This window comes from Rhinopithecus bieti, unplaced genomic scaffold (assembly GCF_001698545.2).
Source record: "Rhinopithecus bieti isolate Rb0 unplaced genomic scaffold, ASM169854v2 scaffold_31446, whole genome shotgun sequence".
Lineage (NCBI taxonomy): Eukaryota > Metazoa > Chordata > Mammalia > Primates > Cercopithecidae > Rhinopithecus > Rhinopithecus bieti.
Window position 1 is genome coordinate 381,373 of NW_016813612.1, and position 10,585 is coordinate 391,957.

General features: G+C 41.6%; 1 protein-coding gene across 2 annotated transcripts in view; it reads right to left on the reverse strand.

Annotated features, from left to right (window-relative positions):
• Positions 1–7,907: 7,907 nt before the first annotated feature.
• Positions 7,908–10,585, reverse strand: part of ENTPD3 (ectonucleoside triphosphate diphosphohydrolase 3) — a 42,357-nt gene continuing 39,679 nt past the window's right edge. For both annotated transcript variants that reach the window (XM_017848755.1, XM_017848754.1), the window contains exon 11: positions 7,908–9,453. In XM_017848755.1, coding sequence (XP_017704244.1) covers positions 9,217–9,453 — 237 coding nt within the window. In that variant the 3' untranslated portion in view covers positions 7,908–9,216. The remainder of the gene's footprint in view (positions 9,454–10,585) is intronic.

The following is a 10,585-nucleotide window of genomic DNA, read 5'->3' on the forward strand; positions in this document are numbered from 1 at the left end:
TTTTTTGAGATGGAGTCTTCCTCTGTTGCCCAGGCTGGAGTGCAGTGGCGCAATCTCAGCTCACTGCAACCTCCGCCTCCTGGGTTCAAGCAATTCTCCTGCCTCAGCCTCCCCAGAAGCTAGGATTATAGGCACCCGCCATCATGCCCAGGTAATTATTGTATTTTTAGTAGAGATGGAGTTTCACTATGTTGGTCAGGCTGGTCTCGAACTGCTGGCCGAGGTGATCCACCCTCCTCGGCCTCCCAAAGTGCTGGGATTTCAGGTGTGAGTGAGCCACCACTCCTGCCACCTCATTTGTTTTCTGTTTAAGGTGAGGGTATAAAAAGCTGATTGGAAGTTTGGAGTTATTGATTCAAGCTTCACTGTAGGATAATCTGACTAGTGAACTCTAAATACCAGCACATTTGTGTCCTTTCTCCTGGACTACTTGGATTCCTCACAAAGGAAGAATCTTCCAAAGTCCTGACTAAAGGGTGGAGTTAACCTAGAACCTGGGAGTTGATGGAGTTAGAGGGCTTGGAGTCTAAACACTGAATATGCCTTGGTTTCCTTAATCTTGTTGTTTTGGTATGACACCTCCACCCCAACTGTGCCTTGTGCCTTCCAGTTTCTCTGCTTGAGTTGGGAAGAGGCAGTCATTCATCAGTAAAGAGTAGAACAGATCTCGGAATGACTATTTTTCTTCTTCTTTTTTTTTCTTTTTCTTTTCAAGAAGGAGTCTTGCTCCATCACCCAGGCTGGAGTGCAGTGGTGCAATCTTGGCTCACTGCAACCTCTGCCTCCCGGGTTCAAGCGATTCTCCTGCCTCAGCCTCCTTAGTATCTGGGATAACAGGTGCTCCAACTTGCCTGGCTAATTTTTGTATTTTTAGTAGAGCCGGGGTTTCATCATGTTGGCCAGGCTGGTCTCAAACTCCTGACTTTGTGATCCATCCACCGCAGCCTCCCAAAGTGCTAGGATTATAGGCGTGAGCCACTGCACCCAGCCAGAATCACTATTCTTAAACAGCTTTAATTATCTTTATTTTGTGCTCACTAACCAACTTGCAGCTGTACCTGATGCCACAGATTCCTGAGCTTTTTGAGAACACTACTGTTTAAATTGGTTGATTTTTTATTTTCTCATTGGTTTAGGACTGTGCTTTCTTGCCTCTGCTAAGTCAGTTACCCCTGGTCCACCAGGCTTTCGGGTGCCAAAATGTTACTATTGTTTTCTTTTCTCATTTTCTCTCCATGCTATGGATATGTGCTGGTATAAACAGTTTTTTCTTTTTTTTAAGAAAATAGTCTGGATCTTAACCTTCCTCTTACTAAGCCCTCTCTCCCTGCTTTATTCACATCTCATTTAATAGCAACTCTATCCTTTCAGTCACTCAAGCAAAACTATTGGAATAACTTTTAACCCCTCTTTTTCTCTCTCACTCCACGTACATTCATCAGCAAATACTGTGGGCTCTACTTTCACATATATCCAGGGTCTGACCATTGCTCACAGCCTCTACTGCTACCAACCTGGTCCAACCTATCAGCAGTTCTCATCTGGATTATTAAAATCATCCACCAACTGGTTTTCATGTTTCTGCCCTTGTCTCCTTTATTTTTTATCACTGTAACGAGAAACAGAAGCCAGATACCCCTCCTTTGTTCAGAACTCTCAACGGGGCCCCCTTGCACAGTCTACCCCCTGTTAACTCCCTTACCCTATCTCTCCCATCTTCCAGTCATTTATTCTGCTCCAATCACAATGGCCTTTGTATTTGTGGTCGCTTCTGCTTAGAATGCTCTTCCTCCAGATATTCAAATGACCGACTCCTTCAAATTCTCTAAGTGTTCATTCAAATATCACCTTATCTGAAAAGACTTTTCTGACCTAATAGCAATCCCCATCTCATGCTCCTGGCACTTTCCTTTCCCCATACTCTTCTTAATTTCTCCAGATCACTTATAATCCCCTTGTACAGTGTGTATTTAGTTGTTTAGTGTATTTAGTTCTCCCTCACTAGAATGTTGGTTCCCTGAAGGCAAGGACTTTGTCTATGATGTTAATTGGTGGAGTTATGCCACCTACACAGGATCTTACTCAGAGGATGAATTCAATCAATATTAGTTGAATGAACAAATGAACAAGCAGTTGAATTGAATGGCTATATTAAAGGAAACTGAAGCATAGAAAACCTAAGAATTTTAGACAAAGATCACACAGCAATGAACAGCAGAACTAGGATGTGTGAACCAGGTTTTTGTGATGTCAAAGCCTGAGTTCTTAATCATTTTGTTTGACATTTGCGAATAATTTTTAATGAGATCTGAAAGTGCTAATGGTATAATGCTATGAAAGAATGAAATATAGCTTTGTAATTCCAGCATGATCTTAACTATGTACAAATGTGTAAAGAAAAAGATTCAGAAAGAAAAATATCAAATATAGAGCAGTGAGATTCTGAGTGTGTGTGTGTGTGTGTGTATATATATAGATAGATACATATAGATATAGATACAGATTTTTTTTTATTTTGGAGACAGAGTTTCGCTCTTGTTGCCCAAGCTGGAGTGCACTGGCATGATCTCAGCTTACTGTAACCTCCATCTTCTGGGTTCAAGCAGTTCTCCTGCCTCAGCCTCCTGAGTAGCTGGGATTACAGGCATGCACCACGATGCCCAGTTAATTTTGTATTTTTAGTAGAGACAGGGTTTCTCCAGGTTTGTCAGGCTGGTCTCAAACTCCTGACCTCAGGTGATCTGCCTGCCTCAGCCTCCCAAAATGCTGGGATTGTAGGCGTGAGCTACTACGCCTGGCCTCAAAATATACTTTTTAACTTTTATTTAGAAAATTGTAAACATACACAAAGCAGACAGAATACTATAATAAACCCCTATGTCTCATCACCCCAATCTCAAGGACCATCAAAGTATGGGCCAGTTCTACCCCTACATTCTCCCTCCCCTGTGATTTTGAATCAATTCACAGATGTGATAGTCAATTTTATGTGTCAACTTGGCTAGACTATAGCACCCAGTTATTCGTTAATCTAGGTGTAGCTGTGAAAGTATTTTGTGAGTGTGATTACTGCCCATAATTAGTAGATTTTTAAGGGGACTCAACATATATAATCTGGGTGAGCCTGATTAAATCAGTTGAAAGTCCGTAAGAGCAGAACTGAGACTTCTCTGAGAAGGAAGAAATTCCATCTGTGTACTGCAGGTTTAGTTCATGCCTGAGGGTTCCAGCCTGCTCTTCCTGACGGCCTGCCCTACGGATTTAGGACTTGCCTAGCCAGTCTCATAGTCTCACAAGCCAATTCCTTGCAATAGATCTCTTCATACTGGCTCTATTTCTCTGGTTGAACTTTGACTGATATGCTAGACATATCATTTCATCTGGAAACAGTTCAGCAAGTATCTAAACCGGGGGTCCTCAATCCCCAGCCAGGCGGTAGACCAGTACTGGTCTGTGGCCTGTTTAGGAACCAGGCTGCACAGCAGGTGTTGAGCAGCGGGCAAACCAGCATTACCACCTGAACTCCACCTCCTGTCAGATCAGCAGCAACGTGAACCCTATTGTGAACTGCGTGTGTGAGGGATCTAGGTTGTTTGCTCCTTATGAGAATCTAATGCCTGATGATCTGAGGTGGAACAGTTTCATCCTGAAACCATCTGTGCCTCCCCACCCAGCCCCCCACCGTCCATTGTCTCCCACAAAACTGGTTTCTGGTGCCAAAAATGTTGGGGACCATTGATCTAAACAGCAAGGGTTCTTGAAAAAAATATCCATGATACCATTATTTTATTTTATTTGTTTACTTATTTTGAGACAGAGTCTTGCTCTTCCGCTTAGGCTGGAGTGCAGTGGCATGATCTCTGCTCACTACAACCTCCACCGCCCAGGTTCAAGTGATTCTCTTGCCTCAGCCTCCTGAGCAGCCGGGATTACAGGCGCGCACCACCACACCTGGCTAATTTTTGTATTTTTTGATAGAGACGGGGTTTCACCAAGTTGGCTAGGCTGGTCTTGAACTCCTAACCTCAAGTAATCCATCCGCCTCGGCCTTTCAAAGTACTGGGATTACAGGCATGAGCCACGGCGCCTGGCCGATTCCATTATTTTACCTAAACAAAAATTAACAGGAATTTTCCTTGACAATATTCAATGTTCAGATTTCCAATTATCTCCTTATTTTATACTATTAAAAATATTTTTGAACTAATGATTTTTTTCCCTAATACCTTTAGAGAGGTTAAAAAAAAAGGGCAGGAGGCTCAACCTGGGAAGAATTTTTTCCATAGTTCCAACAGAGGGCGTTCAAGTCTCATGTTTCAAGAGAAAAGACAGTTGTCTCATTTCTGTTACACCCTTAGTCATTTAGCTCACGGCTTGTCGCACAGTAGACTTTTGGTGAAAGTGTGATGAGTGAATAATGAGCAAGTAAATGGGTGAAAGAAATATGTTTTAAAACTAGTATTTATTGGCTACATCCATGCCAGGCACTGGCTAAGTGCTGTATTTTCTCTTAACTATCCCATAAGGTAGGTATTATGCCCGTTTTATATATGCGGAAGTCAAGACTCAAGGAGACTGAAAGACATGGTGAAAACCATAGAGATAATAAGGAGAAAATTCTTGAGTTAACCCAGATCTGTGACTTTACATTGTAGTATAGGACATACAGATAATGTATAAATTGTTGAAAAAGGAAACATCTGTAGTCACTACCTAGTTGTAGAATAACATGGTCATCCCAGAAGCCCTGTTGTTATGAACTGAATATTTGTGATCCCCCAAATTTATATGTTGAAGCCCTAACCCCCCAGTATAGGATTTGGAGATGGAGCCTTTGGGAGAGGAGATAACTAGGGTGAGACAAGGTTATGAGGGAGTGGCCCTCATGATAGGATTGATGCCCTTGTCAGAAGATATCCCAGAGTTCTCTCTCTCTCTCTCTCTCTGTCTCTCTCTCTCTCTCTCTCTCTCACTCTCTCTCCAGAGTAGTTGCATTAATTTACAGTCCCACAGCAGTATAGGAGAGTTCTAGTTCCACATCCTGACTAACACTTGGTATTGTCAGACTTTTAAGTTTTGCCAAACGGATGAGCATGTTGTACTATTTCTCTGTAGTTTTAATTTGCATTGTCCCAATAATGAGATTGAGCATCTTTTCATATGTTTATTAGACATTTAGATGCCTCCTTTTGAAAAGTGTCTTTTCAAGATTATTGCCTGTTTAGAAAAATTGAATCATCTTCCTTTTTCTTACTGATTTGTAGGTGTTCTTCATATAATTTGGAAAGTAGTCCTTTATCAGTTATATATGTTGTAAATACCTTCTTCCACTCTATGGCTTGTCTTTTCACTCTTTTAATGATGTTTTTTGAGGAACAGAAGTTTTACATTTTAATGTATTAAATATTTTCTTATGGTTAATGCTTTTTGCGTAGTGTTTAAGAAACCCTTCCCTTACCCGGAATCCTAAAAATGTTCTCCTACATTTTCTTCTAAACCTTTATAGGTTTTTCACACTTAGGTCTTTAAGCTACCTGGAAACAATTCTTGCAAGTGGAGTGAGGAAAGGGTCAAATTCATTTTTTCTCCATTAAGATATCCAACTGTCCTGCATTTTCCCACTGCTCTGATGTGACACCTCTGTTATAAATCAGGTGTCTGTATGTGAATGGGTATGTTAGACTACAGAAATCTAAAGCCAGATTCCTAACTACTATATGATACTGCCTTTCTGTGTGAAAGGAAAAGTTATGCAGTGGGTTTTAGACTCGACCAGGCCCAAAGCTCAAGCCCCAATCCCTATCCCCCAAATCACTCAGTGGCTGGGTAATGCTGGCATGTACTTTTACCTCTGAACCTATGCTTTTTTTTACATAGTTGTAGTTAGGAATAGACACTATATGTGATACTCATCACTTTTATCTTCACCACATATTTCACATCAAAAGACTTGCTTTGGTTGGAGCTTTGGGGTTTGGGGTTCCATAGTTGTATTAGTTCACTGTGACTGTGTAACAAATTACCACAAATTTAGTGGCTTTAAACATTATCTTTTTGTTACTTTATAGTTTTGTAGGTCAGAAGTCACGGTGGGCTCAACTGGGTTCTCCACTTAGGGTCTCAGTAGGCTGAAATCAAGATATGATCTGACCTGGACTCTTATCTGAAGGCTCTGGGTGAAAATATGCTTCCAAGTTCATTCAGGTTTTTGGCAGAATCCAGTTCCTTGCAGCTGCAGGACTGAAGTCCCTGATTTTTTGCTGATGTCAGCCAGAAATTGCTCTTAGTTTCGAGAGGCTGCACTTAGGGCCTTTGCACACGGCGCCCTCAATCCTCAAGCTGACAACTGCACGTGGAATTCTTCTCATTTGAATCATTTGAATCTCTGACTTCTTCTTCTGGAGAAAATGCTCTGCCTTTAAAGAGCTCATGTGGTGAGGTTAGGCCTACCTGGATAAGCTCTCCATTTTAAGGTCAACTGATTTGTAATTACATCTGCAAAACCCTTTTGCCATGTGACAATGTAACCACATAATTGGAGTAACACCAGAGGGCGAAGGAGAATTCTGTTCACCACAGTAACAGTGCTAGATATGCTGCTTGAATTGCAGATTTCACAATGGTCTATCTAGAAAAATTCTTATGTGTGTGTGTGTGTGTGTGTGAGAGAGAGAGACAGAGACAGAGAGAGAGAGAGAGAGAGTGTGTTGCAGTCTTGCTCTGTTACCCAGGCTAGAGTGCAGTGGCATGATCTCGGCTCATTGCAACCTCCACCTCCCAGGCTCAAGGAATCTTCCTACCTCAACCTCCCAAGGAGCTGGAACTCCAAGTGTGCCCACAACTTCTGGCTAATTTTTGTATTTGTTGGAGAGAAGAGGTTTTGCCACATTTCCCAGGCTGCTCTTGAACTTCTGGGCTCAAACAATCCCGCCAGCCTCAGCTACTCTCAAAAGGCTGAGATTACAGGTGTGAGCTACTGCACCCAGTCAAAAATTCTTCAGTGTGTGTCAGAAAACCTGAAGTACCTCAGCTTATTCTAACTTCCCAAATGAGTTAGAAATGTTGACTAGGACTTGCCTTCTTGGAGCTTTGGCTCTCTTTCTTGCACAGACAAGATTTTTTTTCTTGCAAACTCTTGGTGATTTGGATGCTGTTTTTTTCCTGCTATCTCTATAGTTTATTGCCCCTTCTTGGTCACTCATGGAAACAACCTCAATCAACAAATATGAATAAATACTATGTTCTTATCATATGTCCAAATCCAAGATCACACCTAAAAGGTATCAGCCATAATAGGTGTTTTTAGATGTCTGTTGAATGAATGAGGAGTGATGCACAATAGGCTTTGCCCTTAAGAAGCCTACTGTCTCTTTTAGAAATAAGCTGTACACATACACCAAGATAAATGACAATATGAGGACTTATGTGGCTGGTTTTGAAAAAGTGGTCCAGGAGATACAGCATAGTGTGTGTGTGCAAGGAAAGCTTTGTGGAAGACTTACAGGAAGGAACTAGATCTTGAGAAATATACATGATTGTTTCTCAGTCATGTATTGGTGGGAGGATGGGAGGATGATCTAGCAATATAGTAGAGAGGATGGTGTGAGCAAAGGTACAGTTTGGGATAGGAGTAGCCATTCTGGATGAGAACTAAGATTTGAGTGTCAGGTTGTGGCCTCACAGAGGCTTAGAATCTCAAATAAGGTACAGAAATGTTTGACTCAATAATCTCAACAGTCAAAGGTTCATCGAAGTAAAAGCACTTTGAACTCTCTGGAATAAAGGTGATATTAATGAATGGGTTTCTTAATTCACTAGGGAAAAAATTTTCTCTCATAAATATCGCCTAGGGTCCTTAGGAGGAAGAGTACTATATGTAAGTTAACACACACACACCCACTGCAAGTCAAAATAAAATAATAGTTCTTTATTCCATATTCAGCTAAGAAACAGCAATATGAAATAATGCTGATTTTTAGTTTGTAGCCATTGGATTTGCTGGAGTTCTTTCTCATTCGACTTTGGAGATAAATATTCCTGCAGCTTCCTTTTCTTTCCCCAAAGTCAAGACCTATGACTACTATGCAGAGAGGTCTATGATCTAGAAAAGTAATTGGCTAGTAAATCATAAAGTAGAATGTTCTATGACAACATCAAGTATACTGTGGGAATGGTGACAAAAATATATACACCATGATAACAATGGAAAGGCAGCCCTTTGCTAAACAAAAGCCTAGCAAAGGCAGTAAAATCTGGAATGCAACAATCTTGCTAGGGATAAATGTGTTTTTATGGGAGGGCATAGCAATACAATGGTGAGATGAGGATGATGACAAACACAAAGATTTTTTTTCTTGCAAACTCTTGGTGATTTGGATGCTGTTTTTTCCCTGCTATCTCTATAGTTTATTGCCCTTTCTTGGTCACTCATGGAAACAACCTCAATCAACAAATATGAATAAATACTATGTTCTTATCATATGTCCAAATCCAAGATCACACCTAAAAGGTATCAGCCATAATAGGTGTTTTTAGATGTCTGTTGAATGAATGCAATCTAGTGACCAGAGCCCTAAGTGGGAATTCCACTTGGAGAATGGTCTATAGTTTTCTGGGAGACCTTTTTTATGTCTCTGTGCTTCGGGATCCACCTGTATGACAGAAGCCTGGCTGTGGCCACTGCCCTGAGGGAAATAAGTCTTCTCCCCCAGATACTATATTCTACTGATCTGAGGGGGTTCACTGCTTATGAGATTGCTATAAGAAAGTCTTAGTTAAACACCAATGGGAAAAAAACTATAAAATGAGATATCTGGTTGGGCCAAATGCTTAATGGGTATCCTGCCAGGAAGAATACTGAGGGAGGGAAATAGAAACTGAGCCCTGAGGTCAATTCTTCAACATTAAGCTGATATCCTCTCAACTTACTCTTCCTCTGGGGGACTTAAAGAGCCTGACCTTGGTGGCCTGTCTCTTCTCTATTCCCCAATAGATCAGCACATGGGTAGTGAGGTCTCTGAAGAGCGATATGCGCAGAATAGCCAAGTGATGCCCCAAGAGGTACTGTGGCAGAAATCAGTATTTGAGAGGCACGTGACCTAGGTGTTTGATTTTAGTTAGTTGTATTTCCTGAAGGCAGCCACTTTACCTGTGTTGCCTGGTGCCACCCAGGCTGACTCTAAGCAGCCATTGGACTCCAGGAGCTGCTTTGAAGGCTCAGTCAGAATCCACTGCATGGTCAAAGGCATGCTCGGAGTGCCTCTTTTTTCTGGATGCTGAACACAGGTACGCAAGAAATGCCAGACACAGCAAGGCTGCCGCTGTGAAGAAAGCGAGGGTGCCCACAAAGACAGGTGGTTCTATGGGCAGACGGATCAGAGGGCTTTCAGCTGGGATCTGGTTGGTCAGACTGAGCATGTAGCCAAGAGACCAGGCTATGCTGCTATTCCCCACCTGTGGAGTAGAGGACAAGGCTCAAGGCTACAATTACATACCAGAGGCATACCACTATCAACCTCACAAAGCTCCCATGGGAAATTGTGGCCCAAAGAGGTCAAAGGACTTGCCCAAGTTAAGACACCACACTGTAGCCACAAAGACTTGGGTAATCTCACCTCCAGCGCGGCAGAAGAAATAGTCAAAAGAACAAATCCTCAAAATCTTGTCACAGCCAAGAGTGAAGAAGGCACAGTTAATAAGAGTGAAAGTGTTCCCATTGTCCAGGAGCACAAGAGTGTTTGTGGCTAGAGAAAGAGGCTAATGAGTGGTTTACTGATCCCAGGACCAGTTTCTAAGAATAGGAAATCAGCCCAAATGGGAAGCCGACTGTTAATTTCTTCTGGTCATTCTATCCATTTTTGCTTTACATGTTTTAGGGTGTTTTAGTAGGTGTATAAATGTTTCACCTTTACAATCTTCATAGTGAATTGAACATTTTATCATTATGTTGTAACCCTTGCTGTCTAGAATGAGGCTGTTTGTCTTAAAGACTGCTTTGCCAGATGTTAAATAGTTATACCAGCTTTCTTCTGGGTAGTGTTTGATAATTTAAACAAATTATCTTTCAGTCTTTCCATGTCTTTATGCTTGAATCATGTTTCTCTTATAAATGGCACCTGCTTGATTTCTAAAAATTCAATCTGACATCTGTCTTTTAACTGGTAGGTTTAGTCCATTTATAATTATTGTGATTATTAATATATTTACACTTCTTTCTAATATCTTACTTTTAAATTTTCAATTAGTGCTTTTATATACATATTTTTTTTTTCTTCTTTCTTGCCTTAAAAATGGTATCTGTGGCCAGGCATGGTGGCTCACACCTATAATCCCAGCACTCTGGGAGGCTGAGGCGGGCAGATCACCTGAGGTCAGGAGTTCAAGACCAGCCTGGCCAACGTGGTGAAACCCTGTCTCTATAAAATACAAAATTAGCCAGGCATGATGGTGGGTGCCTGTAATCCCAGTTACTCAGGAGCTGAGGCAGGAGAATTGCTTGAGCCCAGGATGCAGAGGCTGCAGTGAGCTGAGATCACGCCATTGCACTCCAGCCTAGGTGACAGAGAGAGACTCCATCTCAAAAAAA